The sequence below is a fragment of the Lipotes vexillifer genome, unplaced genomic scaffold (genome assembly GCF_000442215.2).
Source record: "Lipotes vexillifer unplaced genomic scaffold, Lipotes_vexillifer_v1.1 scaffold838, whole genome shotgun sequence".
NCBI lineage: Eukaryota > Metazoa > Chordata > Mammalia > Artiodactyla > Lipotidae > Lipotes > Lipotes vexillifer.
Window position 1 is genome coordinate 1,273,154 of NW_006769660.1, and position 20,756 is coordinate 1,293,909.

The 20,756-nt window shown below is 35.7% G+C and overlaps 1 protein-coding gene across 1 annotated transcript in view; it reads left to right on the forward strand.

The window, feature by feature from the left end:
• The first annotated feature begins 367 nt into the window (after positions 1-367).
• The window catches only part of FANCL (FA complementation group L), a 78,071-nt gene continuing 57,682 nt past the window's right edge, over positions 368-20,756 (forward strand). The window contains exons 1-5 of the mRNA XM_007445725.1: positions 368-514; positions 9,928-9,986; positions 12,000-12,060; positions 14,530-14,586; positions 18,650-18,750. Coding sequence (XP_007445787.1) covers positions 371-514; positions 9,928-9,986; positions 12,000-12,060; positions 14,530-14,586; positions 18,650-18,750 — 422 coding nt within the window. The 5' untranslated portion in view covers positions 368-370. The remainder of the gene's footprint in view (positions 515-9,927; positions 9,987-11,999; positions 12,061-14,529; positions 14,587-18,649; positions 18,751-20,756) is intronic.

The following is a 20,756-nucleotide window of genomic DNA, read 5'->3' on the forward strand; positions in this document are numbered from 1 at the left end:
TTCATTAAGTCTATCAGCAATTTTCCCTCCTGTTTTGCCTTGGATATTTGTGAGTGCATTGCAGCAGAACTAAGTCTGGTGTTGACTTGAGTCTGGATTAATATACATATCCAAAAGGGTTCTTGGGACAATCAAGGCTAGTACGAGCTTATTCGGTCAGACCTGTGAAACTAAAAACAAGCTTCCCTCCTGCCTCCAGTTGGCGCCAATGCTGCCTCCCGCCAAGCCGCATCTATTCTGGCTGACCCTGAGCTCAGGTGTCCCGAGTAGCCTCAGACCTTCATTTCTGCCCGCGGAAGCCTCGAAGTTTCTTCCCGCCAATGGCACGGGTTTCCGCCTCCCTGCGCCCTAGGCGCAGGCAGGACTGCGCATGTGCGGGGCCCGGCGGCCGCTGGTGCGTCTCCGTGGACCGAGAGTCATGGCGGAGACGGAAGCAAGCTTGCTGCGCCAGTTTCCACTGCTTCTACCCCAGAACCGGGCGAAAACCGTGTATGAAGGATTCATTTCAGCTCAGGTACTCGCCCGGGTGTTGCTCTTTCGCTAGGAGAGCCTCCTCCTGGCGGCGCAGCCCCGGCCCTGAAGTCTGTGACCGGAGGGGTTAGGGGCTCGAGTTTGTGGGGATTGAGAGGGGCGGCCAGTAAGGACTCCTAGGAGACTAGAAGTTTGAGAATCGTGGGCCGTTTCTGGAAACCCGTTCCTGGCAGTCGCCTCCACGCCTGGGCCGGGGTCGCTGCCCGGGACAGGACGCTGGGAGGCCCGCGTACGCGCCCGGGCGGGGAGAGGACGGGGCGAAGGGCCACGCCCCCTCGTCCCCGCCACTCGCGGAGTTTTGCCTCGCTCCTGTGTCTGTCCACGTTTGAACTTTTGTTTTAATTGGTCAGTTATTTGCTTGTCTTTATTCTAACATGCCCCACCCCCACGAAGGTTGGAGGCCGTTCAGAGGGGAGTCTGCGCTCCCTCATTATATTCGTGTTTCCTGCAGAAAGAACGTTTCGGAGGAAAACCTGATTTTGGCTCTCTGCCAAGTCCTGGTTGCCGGGTCTCATCAGTTGGCGATGTTTTGTAGGAAATCTTGACAACTGAATTAATTACCTTTGCTGATTCCAAGTGGCCTCTCTTGTGGAGTTTATTACCCATAGTAAACACGTGTAGGGCTTTGAAGTTTACAAAGCGCTTTCCAAGTACAATATCTCACTTAATCCTCAGGCCTCGGAGGCAGAAATTTTTTTTAAAAAGTCATTCTCGTTTTATAGTTGAGTAAATCAAGGCATGGAAAAGTGGAGAGATTGTTACTTGTCCATGATCGCAACGGACTCCCTTAAACTCAGGCTATCTGATTCCACTCCTGGGTTTTCCCCCTCTACACTGCATCAAGCTACCTTAGGTGAGAATTTTGAGTATAGACTTTGCTACATTCAACATTGTGCCCTCTCCCTGAACAGCGCACATACTTTTTTGAGAATAGGGGCCATATTCTAGGAATTAACATGTGTTTTGAAGTTTCCTCAAGACACATAGTAATCTCTCAAAAATATTGAGTGAATTATTAAATTCACATGTTAAATGAAAATTTTACCTACCCCTAAGAATATTAAGTGTAGGACTAATCCTAATACACTAAGGAAAGGTTAAAGACCGTACACTTGGACTTCTACATTTGTTTTCAAATTCATTGTGACTCTCACAGAAAGTAGAGGTTAAACGTCATTGTTACTTCTGGAATAAAGTTAATCCACGTTTTCCTTCCCCAATTGGAAGTATTGATCTTGAATTACCGAGTTGGAAACTTTCACAGCATTTAGAAAAATTGAAGAGATGTTACTAAGTTCCATTTTTATCAGAACCATGTTATACCTAATTTTAGGCATTTTAAGGGAAGTATTTTGTATTATATGTCTGTATCTGCTAAAGCCTCTTAGAAAATATGTGTAGCCATCAAAATTCAGATTAGATGAAATTATTTTATCCTGGCTATAGCTACAATTCTCATTTGTACTTGCTTTAAGCAGCTTGTTGAAATCCTAACCTAAAGATTTTATTTAACATTGTTTTGTTTTGGTGGAGCTGGTTTTGTCTAAAAATGTGTCTTGTATATAATTTCAAATTTATAGAAAAATAGCAAGGATGTAGGAAGAATTTGAGTATACTCTTTAAGGGGGTTCACCATTTTACATTTGCCCCTTTTGATTTATTATTCTGAGTCTGTGTATGTGGGTGGATGTGTACACACATTATTTCCTTGAACAGTTTCAGATTAAGTTGCAGACATAATGTTCCTTTATTCCTGAATACTTAAGTGTATATTTCATGAGAACAAGGACATACCCATACATAACCACAATTGTCAAAATAAGGAAATTTAATCATCATATAATACCATTACCTAATATGGAGTCCAAATTCAAATTTTGTTAATGTTGCAGTTATACATTTTTTATACCCCTTCCCAGCCCCTAACCATCTGATGTAAAATCTCACATTACATTTAGTTGTCGTGTCTGTTTAATCTGGAATAGTTCCTTAGTCTTTCTTTGTTTTTCATGAACTTGACATTTTTTGAGTACATGTTGGTCATTAGGTAGAATGGCCCTCAATTTAGATTTGTCTGAAGTTTCTTCATCATTAAATTCAGGTTATGCAATTTTGACAGATAAGCCACAGAAAGAATATTGTGTCCTTTTTAGGGAGCAAGATGTCAGCAGGTATCATTATTGATGATGTTATCTCTGATCACCTGTTTAAGGTAGCATCTGCCAGATTTTCCTATTGTAATTATTAAGTACTTACAGGAAGCTACTGTGAGGCATCAAACCCCCTCCTCCCCCACCCTGTTGTAGCAGCCATTGACTCTTGTTTGAATCAGTTAATTGATGTTTGCCAATGATGATTTTCTAACTGTCATTTCTTCTATATTTGTTAATTGGCATTCTGTGATAAAGAGTGGCTTTCCCTTTACCATTTATATCAGGCTCATGGATTTTAAAAATAATTTATCTAATGGATTATAATCCTTACTTCCCTATTTGATGTTTAAATTGTTCCAGATTTGACCAGTGAGAGTACATTTTTATTGATATGTTTTTAACAATTTGCATTTTCCTGTCAACACTGTTTTAAAAGTGTCCTGTAGATACTGGCATGTAGTGTTTTATTATCATTTTTTAGAACTTAATTTTAATTGGTAGTTCCCCTGCACCTGGGAGTTATTTAATAGAAGATTAAAATTTTTCCTCATGGAAGGTCTTTTTTCATTTTAATTTTGTTATTTCTAGTTTTATTGCATCATGATTAGACAGTGATGTTTGTAAAACTTCAACTCTTTGTAACTTAATTGATCCTTTAATTTTAAATTTTATTTATTTGTTAGTGATCTGTGCGATTAAAAGTGTTTTCTCTATTATCGGGTTCTTTCTTTTCTCTTGAGTGAGCTTTGGTAGTTTGTTTCCTTCAAGGACTTTTCATTTCATCTGAGATTTTGAATTTATTGGTTTAAAAGTTGTTTTTAATATTCTCTTATTATCCTTTTAATGGCTTTAGGATCTGTAATGATGCTCCCTATATTGGTTACCTTTTGCTGTATTCCACACCTTAGTGGCTTAAAACAACAAACATTCATTATCTCACCTTTTTTATGGATCAGGAATTTGGATGTGACTTAGCTGGATGATCCTGGATAAGTGCTTCTCCTGAACTTGCAGTGAAGCTGTTGGCCAGGATGTCTATTATCTGAAGACAAGACTAGAGCTGGAAAATTTGCTGCCAGGATTGCTCATTCACATAGCTATTGACTTCAGGCCTCAGTTTTTTACTTCTGATAAGAGTCCTCAGTTCCTCTCACCACATGGACCTCCATAGTGTTGTTTGACTGTCATTACAGCATGGCAGCTAGCTTTTCCTGAGTAAGTGATAAAACAGAGATCAAGCAGAAAGCTGCACAGTGCTTTTTCTCCCCCAGCCTCTAAAGTTACACATTTACTTCTGTTTTATGCCGTTTATTAGAAGCAAGTCTCAAATCCAGTCCATATTCAGAAGATGAGGCACCAACACTTAAAGGCAGAAGTATCAAAGAAATTATGAATATATTTTATAGATATCTCCTGTGCCCATTCCTCATATTGGTATTTTGTGTCTTTTTTTTCCCTGATGCATCTGGATAGAGACCTATAAGTTTATGGATCTCTTCAGAGAACCTACTTTGATTTCATTGATTTTTCTCTATTATTTTTGTTTCTGTTTCATTGATTCCTGATCTTAAATTTCCTAATTTGTTTGGGTGGAAGATTAGGTCATTGATAATGAGACCTTTTTCTTTTATAATGTAGATGTTCAGTGCTATATGTTTTCTTTCAAACATTGCTTGAGCTGTATCACACAAATTTTGGTATATTTTCTTTTCTTTTTTTTTTTTTTTACAGTTCAAAATACTTATTAATTTCTTCTTTGACCTATAGGTTACTTAGAAGAACAATATGTCTCTAAATATTTGAGGATTTTCCAGATATCTTTCTGATATTGATTTATAATTTAGTCCCAGTATAATTCGTGTGATTTGAATTCTTTTAAATTTATTGGAACTTATTTTATGGCCTAGAGTATGGTCTATTTTGGTAAATGTTCTGTGCGTACTTGAAAAGAATGTATATTATGCTGCTCTTGGGTAGAGTGTTCTATAAATGTCAGGTCAAATTGGTTCATAACACTATTCAAGTTTTCTATATACTTACTGATTTTCTGTCTATTTGTTCAGTTAATGAAAGGGGGTGTTGAAATTTCCACCTACATTAGTCCCCCTTTATCTGCAGGGGATATATTATTCCAAGGCCCCAGTAGATGCCTGAAACTGTGGATAGTACCAAATCCTATATGTACTATGTTTTTTCCTATATATTCATACCTATGATAAAGTTCAATTTATGAATTAGGCACAGTAAAAAAATATCTAAATTGCCAGTGTCACTACTCTCGCGTTTTGGGGTCATTATTAACTAAAAGAAGGGTTACTTGAATACAAGCACTCAGATAGTAGGACAGTGGATCTTATAACCGAGACAGCTATTAAGTGACTAACAGGCCGATACCCTGGACAGAGTGATTCACATCCTGGGTGGGATGGAGTGTAACAGCGTGAGATTCCATCATACTACTCAGAACGATGCCCAATTTACGACTTAAAAATTGTTTGTTTCTGGAATTTTTCATCTAATATTTTCAGATGACCACAAGTGACTGAAACTGCAGAAAGTGAAACTGTGGATAAGGGGGGGGGCTACTTTATAATTTTTTTTTTCAATTTCTGCTTTCATTTCTGTCAGTTCTTCCTTCATATATTTTGAAGTTCTTTAGGTACATAAACTTTTAGGATTGTAAGCACTCTTGCTGAACTGACTCCTTTATGATTCTGAAATGATCCTTTTTATCCTTGGTAATAATCTTTGGAATCTTGGAATTTATATTTTTTGATACTAATATAGTGACTCCAGCTTTTTTTTTTGATTAGTGTGGCATGGTTTATCTTCTTCCATTCTTTATTTTATGCTTATTTGTGTCTTCATATTTAAAGTGGATTTCTTCTGGGCCTTGCTTTTTTTTTTTTTCCTTGCGTTATGCGGGCCTCTCACTGTTGTGGCCTCTCCCATTTGCGGAGCACAGGCTCCGGACGCGCAGGCTCAGCGGCCATGGCCCACGGGCCCAGCCGCTCCGCGGCATGCGGGATCCTCCCGAAACGGGGCACGAACCCGCGTCTCCCGCATCAGCAGGCGGACCCCCAAGCACTGCGCCACCAGGGAAGCCCCTGGGCCTTGCTTTTTTATCCAATCTGGTAATCATTGCTTTTTACTTGGGGGTTGTTTAATTAACCCTTTACATTTAATGTGACTGTTGATATGGTTGGGCTTAAATCTAGTATCTAGCTGTTTGTTTTGTATGTGTTCCATGTGTTCTTTTATTTATTTTTTATATTTTCCCTATTTTCTGCATTTTACATTAATTGAGTTTTATAATTTTGTTTTATCTCCTCTGTCAGCTTATTACATTTTTTTTTTTTTTTTCCTTAAGTAGTTGCTATATTTTGTCTCTCTTTTCTGGTGTTTGCTCTAGGGTTTACAGTATGCATCTTTAATTTATCATAATCTACTTTCAAGTATACCTCTTCCCTTATGGTGTAAGAATCTTGCAGTAATTTACTTGTATTTCTAATCTCCTGGTTTTGTGCTGTTGTTGCCATATATTTTATTTCTGTTTATCTTATAACCTTCCCAATACAGTATTAATTCTCTTTTAAGCAGCTGATTAGCTTTTTTTTTTTTAATTAATAGACTTTTATTTTTTAAGAACAGTGTAGAGTTACAGAAGAATTGAACAGATGGTAAGGAGTGTTCCCATGTACCATCTCCTTCCCCACACAAACACAGTTTGTCCTATTATTAACATATTAGTATGGTACATTGTTACAATGAATGAACCAATATTGGTACATTATTATTAACTCAGGTCTGTACTTTATTCATGTTTCCTTTGCTTTTACCTAATAACTTTTTTTCTGTTCTGGGTTCCCATCCAAGATACCATGTTATTATGTCTCTTTAGGCTTCTCTTAGCTGTCATGGTTTCTTAGACTTTCCTTGTTTTTGATGACTCTGACTTCTTTATGATTATGAAATGACCTGCTTCATTGAGGAATACTAGTCAAGTATATTGTAGGATACTACTCTACTAGGATTTGTCTGATGTATTTCTCATGAATAGGCTGGGGTTATGTGTTTTTGAGAGGAACATCACAGAGTTTAAGTACCATTTCATCACATCATATTAAGGGTACACATTGTCGATATGATTTATGACTGTTGATATTAACCTTGATCACTTGGCTGAAGTTGGGTTTGTCAGGTTTCTCTACTGGGAAGTTACTCTTTTTCCCTCCTTTCTGTACTGTACCCTTTGGAAGGAAGTCACTATGCGCAGCCCTCACTAAGGGGTGGGGAATTATGTTCCCCCTCTTTCAGGTGGAGTATCTGTGTACAGATGACCCTTGAACAATGCAAGGGTTGGGGTGCCAACCCTCATGTGCTCGAAAATCGACATATCACTTTACAGTCCGCTCTCTGTATCCATGGTTCTGCATCTGTGGATTCAGCCAACTGCAGATCGTATAGTACTACAGTATGTATTTATTGTAAAAAAAAAAAAAAAAAATCCATGTATAAGTGGAACTGCACAGTTCAAACCCATGTTGTTTAAGGGTCAACTTAATTTATCTGGAGTTCTTCTGTATGGGAGATTAATTTCTCCATTAATTCAATCATATCGGTATGGACGTATGGATATTTTACATTCTGAGTTATATTCCAATACTACTTTATTTGTTGCTCAAGTTGTTCCAGCTTTGGCACAGTCAGTTATCCTTTAAAGAGATTTTAAAAAATAAGAAAAGAGTTTTTTTTATTTACCTGTATATTTACTGTTTCTGATACTCTTGTATATCCAGATTTTTCACCTTGTTTCATTTACTTTCTTCCTGAAGTTCTTCCTTTAACATTTCTTGTAGTGCATGTCTGCTAGTGATGAATTCTTTCAGTTGTTTTCTGTCTCAAAAAATTGTTGATTTGGCCTTTTGAAAGATACTTTCACTGGGTATAAAGTTCTAGGTTGACTGTTTTTATTTTAGTGCTTTAGCAATGTTGCTTCGCTGTCTTACATTATTATGTATGAGAAATCTCTACTCCTTTTTATCTTTGTTTCAGGAGTTGTGGCACATGGCTCAGTAATTGTGGCTTGCGGGCTCTAGAGCGCAGGCTCAGTAGTTGTGGCACACAGGCTTAGTTGCTCCATGGCATGTGGCATCTTCCCAGACCAGGATTGAACCCGTGTCCCCTGCAGTGGCAGGTGGATTCTTAACCACTGTGCCACCAGGGAAGTCCCAGTAGCTTAGTATTGATGGAGACATTATCTTTGTGTCTGTGAAACCATTGCAGTAGTTTATTAAATTCCTCATTCAAGAATACCCTCTTTTGTCTGCAAAGTGCAGTTTACTTTATGGATGAGTTTTTTTGGTAGTGTCGAAGGAGGAGTTGAGTGTTTTTATTTTGTTACAGAAGATCCTAAGTCTACCATAGTTGGTACTTTTTCCTCCTAACACCCAGTTTCCAAAGGATAGCTCTCTTACCATCTTCTTCTCCTACATTTCTTATCCTTGACTTTTGTGTTGATAATAAGTCCCCTCCCTTTAATTAGTGCTCTGATTTACCAGAAGTCTTTATTATAATTTTTTGCACATAGTTCAGTCCCCTCTTCTGTCTTCCATGCATTTTTTTTTTTTTTTCTGAATCCCCTAGCTCTCTAAAAGGACTTGATGTGGGGGCCCCAGGGTGGAAACCACTGGAGCCCCAGGGTGGAAGACACTGGAAAGTGGTTTAAATTTTTCTTCTTAGAGGTAATTTTGAAGTTTATGGTATTCACTTCTGATTCTGCCGAAGACATGGGATTTTTGTGGTTCTGTTTGTTCTTAATTTTGATGTATATAGTTTTTTGGAATGATATGTAGAGAGATTCAGATTTAGGCAACTGTCAGTACTTTTGTTCCCTGTAAGTCTGGAAAATCTGCTTCATGAGAGCAATTAACATTTTTTTCTATGGTTTAACTAAAAAAAGATAATTTGGGGCATTTTCTTGAATCAGAAAAGTATTATGGCATGTGACATGGCATTTGCCCTTTTAAAATGGTTGGATTTTGCAAATAAGGGACTTTGGAATTTTATTCTTTCACATAACAGATCAGTAGAGTAGTTTTACTATTTTTCATGTAAATTTTGAATTCCAGATTGTTCTTACACCTATGTGTGGGATGTCTGTAAAGTTAGGTTAAAGTTACTACATAATACCTTTTAGCGCTTTAATGAAATAGTGAATTATTGTTACTTGACCTTTTGAAAAGGTCAGTAGTACATTTTGTTTCATTTTTTTAAAGGACATTTGAATGTAATGAAAGTCAGAACTGCAATATTACCATGAAAGTAAAGGTTATGGGGTACATTTAATTGTCTTCCTCTATTTTTGAAACTGCTTTGAGGGAGACTGCTAAAATTCTCGTGGTAATTGTTTTTCAAGAATGTTATTACTCTTTTTCATTTTATACTGTTGGAGTAAAAGATTATATTTCTGTTTGTCTTTTTCTGCTTACCTTTGCTCAGACTTCATGTGTCTTATCCTATTTAAGGTACAAAGTTTAAGCTGCTTACCCATTCACTTTCTCAAGAAAGTAAAACTGAATATATTTCTCAGAGAACTGTCCTTCTTTCCTTGGAAAGATTCTTGAGTAAAATTTGGTCTTTTCAAATGTATAGTTAATGAATATTTAAATTAAAATAATATTTTAGGGGTTTTATTAAAGTTCTGCAAGTGTGGGAGAATTAAACATACTCTGATTTATGAAAATATTTCTGTCTATATATTTAGATTATTTAAATATGTTTTTTCTTTATTGAACTCTGGAAAATTACAAATATGAAGCCTATAATTATTATATATTACTTTACATTATGATTTTTTCTTCTGTATTCAAAGCAATTTGAAGGAATTTCCTTTTTCTTTATTTCCTAAGAAATAATGTTTAAATTTCTTCTTTATGTCTACATTAACAATTTCTTAGTATTTCTTATTTATGTGAGTAACTTTTTCTTTAAAAACAAAATCCTTTCTTAGTGTTTTGATTACCCAACAATCACCAAGTTTCTGACAGACATTTTTGAGTTATTTTCCCTCGAATGCACTATTCTGTTGCTTATATTTTAGCAAGTATTTGGATAAAGTTGATACCTTTTAGAAAATAAAGGAAAATGTTGCCTTTTTTATGTGATTCTGTTTGACTTCTCTTTAAGTGAAAGATGAAATGAACCTTCTTTTTTGAATGAACCTTCTTAATGTTTCCCACAGGGAAGAGATTTCCATCTTAAAATATTGCTGCCCAAAGATTTACAACTGAGGAATGCAAGGTGATGTGGTGTTTTGTTATATACTGTACATGCATCTTGGTGGGATGAGCAGTTGTTAATCTGGTGTAAGCTGATTCTAGTCATCAGAGTTCTGCCTAAAATGCTTATTAATCAGTTAACCAGAAGCATTTCTGATTTTTCCAAATCAGTGTGCTTTGTAAATGATTTTCCCTGGTGTTGAAGTGTTTTTCAATGGTAACACATTGTCTAATTTATTTATTTTTTAGTTAAAGCAGTGAACAACAAGTGAGAATATTTGGAGAATACAAAAGAATTAGAAAACTTTGTTTCCAGCTTTTGACTGATGTTAATTATGTGTATGTTCAGTCGTGGGAAGACCCCCAGTTCGGTCCTGATAGAAATTAGGTGTCAACATGGGCTGTTGGTATGGACAGCCCTTCAAGGTATGTCAAGAGACAAGATTAGAAATTTAGGATTTAGGTAGTGCCTAAAATCTCTTTTCTGCTCCAGAATATCTGAGGGTAGGAAGGGAGGAAGAATCCAGAGACAGTTACAGTAGAACTGACAGGATTTTGTGACTGGTTAGAAGTGGCAGGTAAGACAGAAAGAGGAGTGGAGGATTCTTTTCAAGTTCCTAACTCGGATCACTAAGCTAGAGAAGAGATCACAGATGAAAGAAGTAGAAGAGGAGTTGTTTTAAGACATATCAGATGTTAAATATCAAGAGGAGATTTTGAGTAGGTAGTAGTGGTTTGGTGTGGAACTTGAGCATGAAACTTGGACTGGAGACGTATGTAGAAGTCACAGTAGGCATAGGATTTGGGGCCATGAGTATGGATAGACTTTCTAGTGCCTGCGTGGATAGAGTGAGAAGAGAAAGCCAGTGACAGAATCTTGAGGGCATAGCAGTGTTTAAAGGACTGGTAAATAAAGAGGGCCTTGGAGGAAGACAAAGGATTGACCAGAGAAGTAACAGGAAAACCTCAACAGTTGTCTCTGAAGCCAAAGAAAGAGAGGCTTAGAAGGGGAATGGTTAACAGTGCTGACTGTTGCAAAGGGATCAGGTTAGATTGCATAGGTTTCATGTAGTGGTTGAAGCCAGCTGTTATTGGGGTTTTTGGGAGTGGGTAAGTGGGTAGAAAGGAAATGTAAACAGTATAAACTACTTTGAAGAACAGGAGTGGCCAGAGAAGGGTGTGTAGTCAAGGAGGAGTTATAATTATGTGGTTTCTTTAAAAAATAAGATTTGCTTGAACAAGTTAATATTACAGAGGAAAAAAAAACTAGCAGAAAATAAGTTAAGGATACCACAGTAAAGGGATAATTAGTGAATTGATGTGATTGAATTGGTGGGAAGGGGTGGAAAGCACATTTGATGAAGGGCTTTCCCGTGGGCTGTTGAATGAACTACTCTGCCTCTGTGATAGGAGATAGCAGTGGAAATGAGGGTTAGCAGACCAAGAATGGAGGGTCATGATGGTTTGAAAAGATCATGGTTGGGAAAACTCTGAGGGGCTTTCTACTTCTAGGTAAGTAAAAGGAATTCCTAGAAGAGTTACTTACCTAGTAACATTGAGAGTGCAACTGAGGTGAGCCAGTAGATAGATGAACATTAACTTATCACTACTTACACAGTTAAAAGTATGTCCTTAATCTGGAATTGAAAGAAGAATAGATTGCTACATATGCTTTCGCAAATACAAGTTCTGTATATTATGATCAAAACTGTTGTTTTTATTTAACCTCTCTTGGAGAAGAATCCAATTCAAGAAAACTTTGCTTTGGATATGTTAAATTTTTTTTTTTTTAAAAGTACTGTTTTGTTTGCATGTTGTTTGCTGATTGCAGTTATTTATATTTTGAATAAATTAGTACCGACACTTGGAAGACATGATTTTCAACAGTACCCGTGATAAAAATTTTATTAACTTGTCAGCATTATCTTTATGTCATTCTTTTCTATGTATGTACATGTTTGAGTTAGCATACAAATAAGTTTTTCCTTTTAATTCTGAACAATGAATAAACCATGTTGTTCCATTAAAATTTTAGATTACTATGTAGTTGGCAGCTGAAAGCAATACTTAATGGATATCATCATGTAGTGCAACAGGTAAGTCCTTTAAAAGGTTTGTTTTAAGCGAGGGTAAGAAGTTACTAAATATACTCTATTTTAAAGACCTATTTTGCAGAGTGTTACAACTGGTTTAGTAGTTGCTGAATTCTGTAGGTTTCACCTCTATCTAGCAAATATTTTAAGGATCCATATTTTATATAAAATGTTTCCTGTCTCAGAATCCTCAGCACATCTCCAGCCAGCATTTGTGTCGAAACTTTATTTCCATCCTTGAGACTTTAAGGGTCTTCAAATGCATACACCCTATCCACCTGAAGAGTGGCGGTACCAAAAAATCCCAGGACCCATTTAGGAGTTGAAGGATATCTGTGGCAAAAATGCGATTGTAGTTCAAGATTAGCAACAGAAAAAGTGAAGTGGAAATCACTTAGGATCATGCATGCATATGTAATGAGAGTAGATGTAAAGGCGGCATAGGTGAGATATAGGCAGGATTTATTTCGTTATTTTTTATTTTTTAAAAATTTTATAACTGTAAGTTTGTACTTTTGACATCCTTCACCCACCATCCACCTCTCCATCCCAGTTCAGTTTTTCTTAATGTTTAGGTTCCTCTACCTGAAAATTCCTTTAAAGATTTTTGTTTGTTTCTCTAATCAATTACTGAGGGAACTGAAAATAATGAAATGCCTCTTGTAGGAAAATAAATGGAAGTAGAACTGCCTTTCTTTTAATCCTTTATTCATTTGTGTGTTTTTCCTGATTTCCTATACTTTCTCTCTTAAAGCAGGTTATTATCTATGAAACTGACAATGACAGTTACTCTCACTTAAAGCAGTACTGAACCACAAAGAAATATAGGAAATAAACTATTTGATTTGTAGAATGTAGGCTGTCACTGCTGGCAGTATAAGTACAGCAGATTTTTAAGGGGATGTTTAAATCATTTCTCTCTGTTTTCTCTTCACCACCCCTTCCCCATCCACTGAGAATATATTGTATACTAAAGTTTAAGAAATGAATCTAATGAAATATCTAAATAGCTTGAAGAAAAACTGTTAATGAAGACTAAGAATAATAATAAATTCTATAACAGTTTTTCTCCACCAATTCGCCAAGAGAATTCCTAGAAAAAGTTCCAATTACTTATCTCCTACCTGCCCTCCAGTTGGTCATGTAGAACCCAGTATTAGTTTCAGTCTTTGTTTTATTCCAAAGTCCAGTTGAATGTTACTCTTCTTTCCTTGTATCATTTTTAACTTTAGTAAATATGGGTTGGGGGGGGGTCAGCAATTTTTTTCTGTGAAGGACTGGGTAGTAAATTTTTCAGGTTTTGTGGACCCTTAAGATCTCTGTCATAACTACTCTACTGTGCCCTTGTAGCACCAAAGCAGCCTCGACAAGAGGTAAATGAATAGGTGTGGTTACATTTCATTAGGACTCTGTTGACAAAAACAGCTCTTGGGCTGGATTTAGCCTCTGAGCTGTAGTTTGCACACTTTGGTATAATTTATTATTCCTCTCTAGTAAACTACAGGGGAGATATTGTATAGAAGAAGGGAAAGTCAAAGATTTGTTCTACAAACATGTGCCCACACAGAGCTGTGTTAAGATGTGAATCATATGTCTCATGTATTGTTGAAATATCTTCGATTATTATTTTTCTCATGTAAAGACAGCAATTTACATACCCACTTCAGAACTGTGTGGTGGTAGTGCAGTGCTTCAGAAAAAGTAACAAAAATAACATTTTGATTTCAAGCAGAGAAATGATGTAGAGATTTGTCTAAGAAAGCAATTTTAAATGAGAATTTTTTTTGCTTTCTTTAATTCTATAATAATTTTCTTTTAAGAATCAAAGATTTCTAGGAAATGGAGCCATGACACTTTAATTCATTATACATCAGAAGTTATTTCCTTTTTGCCGTTTTATTGTAACTGTTCTACCTCATTGAAAGATTGACTCTTTTTGAATTAATATGGGTTAGTTGTGAAAGGACAAAATTAACAATTATAGGTAGTCTTTATTAAGGTAAAGGAAAAAAATTAAAATAGACAGTTTTATTGATTAGTTGTTAATTCATTGCTCTGACTAGACTCTTTGAATTGTATAGATTTCCTGATTTTTATATTTTATGCGCCTCTTAACACTCCATTCATACTTTTTTTTTTTGGTAAATAGTGCTGTGGTTTGCTAGATTGCTAAACTTGACAGTAGTCAGTGCTGAAGAAATAGAGGAATGTGTGAGATTTTAAGTGACATTCTTACATAATTCAGTATATCTCACCAAAATAGATTTGAGGGCTTTAATTACTCTTTCAGAATGAAATTGGTAGGAGTAATAGGGTTGATGACCAATACTTTAATTCTTATACTTTGAAGATGTAGATATAGCTAATACTTTTTTTTTCCATATTCACATGGACTTGGATTTTATTTCCATTTCAGCACGTGGAATATTCATTGTACACATGAAATTAATTGGAAATGTTGTTTTGATCTAGAGAATGCAGCACTCTCCTGATCTAATGAGCTTTTTAGTGGAGTTGAAGATGGTTTTGGTAAGAATTTGTTTCCTAACACTGTCACCATATTCTGTAAATCTTGAATGTTTTTGTAATTCCTTTAAAAACCAAATGATTAAAACTTAAAACTTCTCAACTCCCAGTCATTAATGTCTTATTTTACTCTGTGCATAAATGCAGATGGTACTTCTCTGAAAGTAAAAGAGTAGGAGTAGAACTATGTGTAAGAACCAGTTTGATTGTATCCTAAACTGGGCACACTTGACACTAGTCTTACACAGGTGGTGAAGAAATAAAATGTACTTCTGGTCTGTTAGAGAATGTCACATCTACGGAGAGGTTAAAAAGTCACACATAAAGATATAATACAATGTATAAATAATTTTGTATACAACTACAGATTTCTGAAAAATTTGTTAGGCTTCATTCCATATATACAGTTACATATGATAATTGATTATTCAGTTAACTACACATAAAATACTTGATTAACAGCAGAGGGAAGACTACAGGAAATACCCATGGGCCCATGACCTAACTTCAAAGTTTTGCCAGTCATATTTCTTCCCCTACTCTTTTAGGAGAAAGGGACTGGAGCATTTTAAAAGAAACCCTGGATGTATCCATTTCTCCATAATATGTCAGATTATACGTCTAACACTTAAGTGTTTTTTTGTCTGTTTTAAAATATGCTGTTATAATCCCAATAAAGTCAGTGCTAATTCTTTATAGCTGCTTTGTTTGTATCAGTAGGCAAACACAGTCCACACATTATATTTAGTTGATATGTCTCTTAAGTTTCTTAATTACTTCCTATAGCAGCGTTTCAAATTTGGCATAGGGATTTTACTTCTTTGACTTTATGCTTATATCTCTTTTAAATCTGAAATTTTTCATTTCGAATATTAATATAGTCATTTTATTATGTTTTTACTTGTATGTTTTACTTATACTTTTCCCATATCTATAAAATATTTCTTTATATTTGTTTTACAAAATTACAATACCAATATATAGCTACTAACAACTGAAAGCAGTTTGATATTTCTTTGTGGTTCTTCTTTGAGGCTTTTTTATTGTTAGGAGCAGCTGCCACATATTCAGAGCTTATTTACTTGCTAGATTTGTCTTGAGTCCTTTTTTTAATCCTCATAACAACCCACTGAGGTGGAGCTTTGGTAAAAAGTTTGGGATCAAAATAAAGAGTATAAAAAAAATCAGATTCTAAAGTTTAAATTTTGACTAATAAATTTGTGAACCCTAGTTAATAAGGATTATCAACATTCATTATCAATTTTGTCAAAGGCCACAACAGGATAACCTTAAAAAATGTAAGGTGAAGAAGTGAAGCGTATTTTGGTTTACATCTCCTTGACATTGAACAAAAGTTTGAAAAGTTCCTTTTGTCTTTTTATCATAATTTTCATAACCTGTACAAATAGGACGAAGGCAGTGATCCCCAACCTTTTTGGCACCAGGGACTGGTCTTGTGGAGGACAATTTTTACATGAAGCTGGGGGGTGGGGGGGTGGGGGGGTGGTTCAGGCGGTAACGTGAGCCATGGGGAGCTGCAGATGAAGCCTTGCTCACTTTCCCCGCCGCTCACCTCCTGCTATGCATCACCTCCTGCTGTGTGGCCCTGTTCCTAACAGGCCTCAGACTAGTCCACGGCCTGGGGGTTGGGGATCCCTGGAGTAAGGGAACCAGAGTAAAAACTGTATATACTGTGGCTCGTTACTACTGAAGCTAACTTTAAGCTCTATCAGCCATTTAATTTTGAAGAAATGCTCATTAGTTTAAAATAATTGGAGATTGATCTCCAATTCACAGTATTCTATTTAGTACATTTGTTATTGCATTTCTGAGTAAAATGAGATCCTATACTTTAGCTTTCTAAAGAAATTGTGGACAGAGTTGGTGATACTATTGCACATTTATGGCACTGTACCTACAAATGTAAGAATTTGTAGTTTATTGGGTTATATTGTTAGTAATAGGGTTCATTTGATATAATCACTGGTGAAAGTATTGAGAATGTTGCCCAAATGAAATCAGTAGGTGTTGATCTTATTTCAGGAAATTTTGTTAAATCTCTCATGGAGTTTCCTAGTAATAACTAGGTGTATAGTAGGAGCTTGTACATATCTGATAAATCAACAGTTGTTTTTTTGCGGTACGCGGGCCTCTCACTGTTGTGGCCTCTCCCGTTGCGGAGCACAGGCTCCGGACGCACAGGCTCAGTGGCCATGGCTCACGGGCCCAGCCGCTCTGCGGCATGTGGGATCTTCCCGGACCGGGGCACGAACCCGCATCCCCTGCATCGGCAGGTGGACTCTAAACCACTGCGCTACCAGGGAAGCTCTGAACAGTTGTTTTAAAAGAACTCAACAGGGTAAATTATTTTATTCCTTTTTTATGGCTGAGTCACTGAGTGCCTAAGGCCTCAAAACTTGGAAATGTTTAAAATTAGGAATTAAAACCTGTTTGTAAAGCCTGTGTTCTTTCTACTATGTACCTTTGCTTCCTTGTCCACAAAGAACACTTTGCTTCTCTGCCTTTGCCCTTTTCTCTGTTACAGCTCTAGAATAGGAATAACTTGTCTGACGCAAGGTAGAAGGCAGAGTTTACAAATGTCATATCTAGATTAAAGTACATTTTTATTATTATCCAAGTTTATTTTTAACCTTCAGTATACGTGAATAGTAGTAATTAATATTTTTGAATTTAAAAAAATTTGCAAATAAATACTATATAGCTGTTACATCTATAAGTCCAGGAACAATATTGACATTATTAGTAGTAGTATTAGTAACAGGATAATCTTAATAGTACAAATTTATTTCTGTGGACCATCAGGCTATCTATATACAGCATTAGGTATTTAGTTTATAAAAAAGCAGTGTACTTTTTGTCTTGTGGGAGCTTCCCTTCTAATTCACATTGACATTCTGGGCTTTACAAACCTGCTTTCACAGTTTGGTTTGTTTGCTTGTTTTTATCCTAAAGCAGATTTAGAACTCTATTAAATTAGTTTCAGTAAACAGTCCTGATTTTGAAACGCTGTTTTGTAAAACTCTATTCTTTCTAGTCTTCCCTCAATTTAATTGTCTCCTATCCTTGTTTAAAAATAAAAAAAGGATAAGGACTAATAAATATATACTTAAATAAAAATTTATACTTATTATTAGGGTTACCAGAAGTATTTATAATTTTTATACTTCTTCCCATCTGGTTTTGTTATTTATTATATCTGGTTTTTAATTTCTTTATTGGTTTTTATTAATTAATTTCTGGTTTTATTATTTCTTTTTATAATAACCTTTTGATAATCCAGACCATATGAACATCTGTATAGATACATTTATTTTTACTTTCCAAATAAGATATTTGTCTAGGTTAGCACCTTTGAAATAACTGGTAATTTTCAGCCTCAGCAACTCTAGTGATATTTTGTATTGCTTGTAAAAATGTCAGTTTTATTTTTGTTTGGGGGAACATAAACCATCTTGAAGATATCATAGGTGGGCTTAGCAGGGAAAGGAGCTGTGATCTAGCTAGATAGATGACAAAACACTTAGCTGGTCTGGGAGTAATACAGCATGTAAGTCAGTGAAAGAAATTAACAGGTATATATTTATTGTGATAATGAAGGGTTTTTGTAAGAATGTGATTCACAAAGGTGTGCAAATGTATCAGTCTAGGCAATATACGTAGAGTTCAGGCTTTTCTTTAAAGGTACATGTTTCTTTATATCAACAGGAGTAGAAAAATAGTGAAGCCTTGAGAATGAGGAGGTTTTGTGTGTGTGTGTGTGTGAATTTTTTTCATCTCTGATAGGCATAATAGTCTAGGAGAACATGAGAGTCTTAAGTTAGTATGGTATAATAATTGACAGTTTTACATGACCTTCAGTACAGTCCTTTACCCTTTTCATGTCTTTTTTTATGAGAAGGGGAATCATTCAGCTGGATTTTCCATAAAAATCATGGATACTTTAGTTAGGCGCAAAGATTACAGAATTGTGTTTCGTAATCAGGTACTAATAATTCATTGTGTAACACGCATTCCGAATCTGATTCAAGTTTTTTCTTTTAAACAGGAAGTTGCTTTAAAGAATAAAAAAGAGCTGTATGTACTACCTCCTCCTCCCCAGTTCTACTCAAGCCTTATTGAAGAGATAGGAACTCTTGGTTGGGATAAGTATGTCTATTTTAAAATGTTTTAGAAATGCCTTTCTCTTATGCATTTCAATTTAAGATATTTGCAGTTTTAGCAATTTATTTTGCACTGTTTTTAGTCAAAAGTGTCATGTAGTTAGAGTATCTGATCCTTATTGTGGCTGTGAATTAAAGGTATATCATCATAAAAAAATTGACCTACAAGATAGCATTCTAAATATAATTTGGAAAAAAATAACATTTTTATGTACACAGTAAATTAAGATGTTACCATATTTTCACTGAACATATAACGTTATTTTCTTTTTTCTTTTAGTTTTAGTGAGATATAATTGACAAAATTTTTACATACTTAAAGTGTACAGTGTGATGATTTGATATACCTATACATTGTGAAAGGATTGCCACAATTGTATTAATTAACATTCATCACCTCACATATTTGCCTTTTTTTCTGACAGTTTTTTTATGTTGGTTTTCTTGTTGCTATTATATGGAGGGGAGAATTTTAGGAACTTCTGACTGCCATTTTCACTGACATCACCCAATATATTTAGTTTTATGTCTGTTATCTTGCTGTATGTTTTCTATATTTGTCTCATGTAATTTGTGTTTTTTTCTTCATCTGCCTTTATTTGAATTAATCACAATTTTTGTTATATTTTTCTTTCTATTAACTTTTTAGGTATACTTTTTTTTTATTATTTTAGAGGTTACCTCAGATATTACAACATACACATAGCAAAATATACATTGCTATCTTTACCAATTTTCTTATATTGCAAGGATCTAAAACTCTTGAATGCATTTTCTCCCCTTTGTTGTGTTGTTGTTATAATGCATTTTAATTCTGTATTTAAATTTGACAAACATTATTGTTGTTTTTAAAGTCAGTATTTTTATACACACACAATTATTTCTCCCAGTGTTCTTCATTCCTTCCTTACTGCATTTCTATCCTGTCTAGAGTAATTTTCCTCCTGACTGAAGAATTCCCTTTAATGTTTGTTTATTGAGATAAAATTGACACAGAACATTATATTAGTTTCAGATGTACAACATACTGTTTCAATATGTGTATGTATTATGAAATAATCACCACAAGAAGTCTAGTTAACGTGCATAAGTACACAGTTAACATATTTTTTTCTTGTGATGAGAACGTTGAAGATTTATGCTCTTAGCGGCTTTCACATATACAATCCAGTTGACCCTTGAGCGTCACGGGGTCTTATATGCAGATTTTTTTTTCAATAAATACGTACTGCAGTACTATCCGATCTGCCGTTGGTTTAATGTGTGGATGTGGAACTACAGATATGGAGGGTCAACTGTGAAGTTATAGGTGGATTTTCGACTGTGTTGGGGGTTGGTGCACCTAACCGCCATGTTGTTCAGGTCACCTGTTCAATATTATTAGCTGTAGTCACCATGCTGTACATTACACTCCCACTAATTATTTTCTAACTGGAAGTTTGTGCCTGTTGACCTCTTTCCCACATTTCACCCACCCTCCACACCCATCTCTGGCAACCCCCAATCTTTTCTCTGTATTTATGAATTCAGTTTTTTGTTTGTTTGTTTGTTTGTTTTGCGGTATGCGGGCCTCTCACTGTTGTGGCCTCTCCCACTGCGGAGCACAGGCTCCAGACGCGCAGGCTCAGAGGCCATGGTTCACGGGCCCAGCCGCTCCGTGGCATGTGGGATCCTCCCGGACCGGGGCACGAACCCGTGTCCCCTGCATTGGCAGGCGGACTCTCAACCACTGCGCCACCAGGGAAGCCCTGTGAATTCAGTTTTTTAGGGTATGTTTTTAGATGCCACATTATAAGTGAGATCATACAGTATTTGTCTTTTTCTGTCTGACTTATTTCACTTAGCATAATGCCCATTGTAGGTCATCCAGGTTGTTGCAAATGGCAGGATGTCCTTTTTTATGGCTGAAAAGTATTCCACTCTATGTATATATATATATATATATATATATATATATATATATATATATATATATATATATATATATATTTT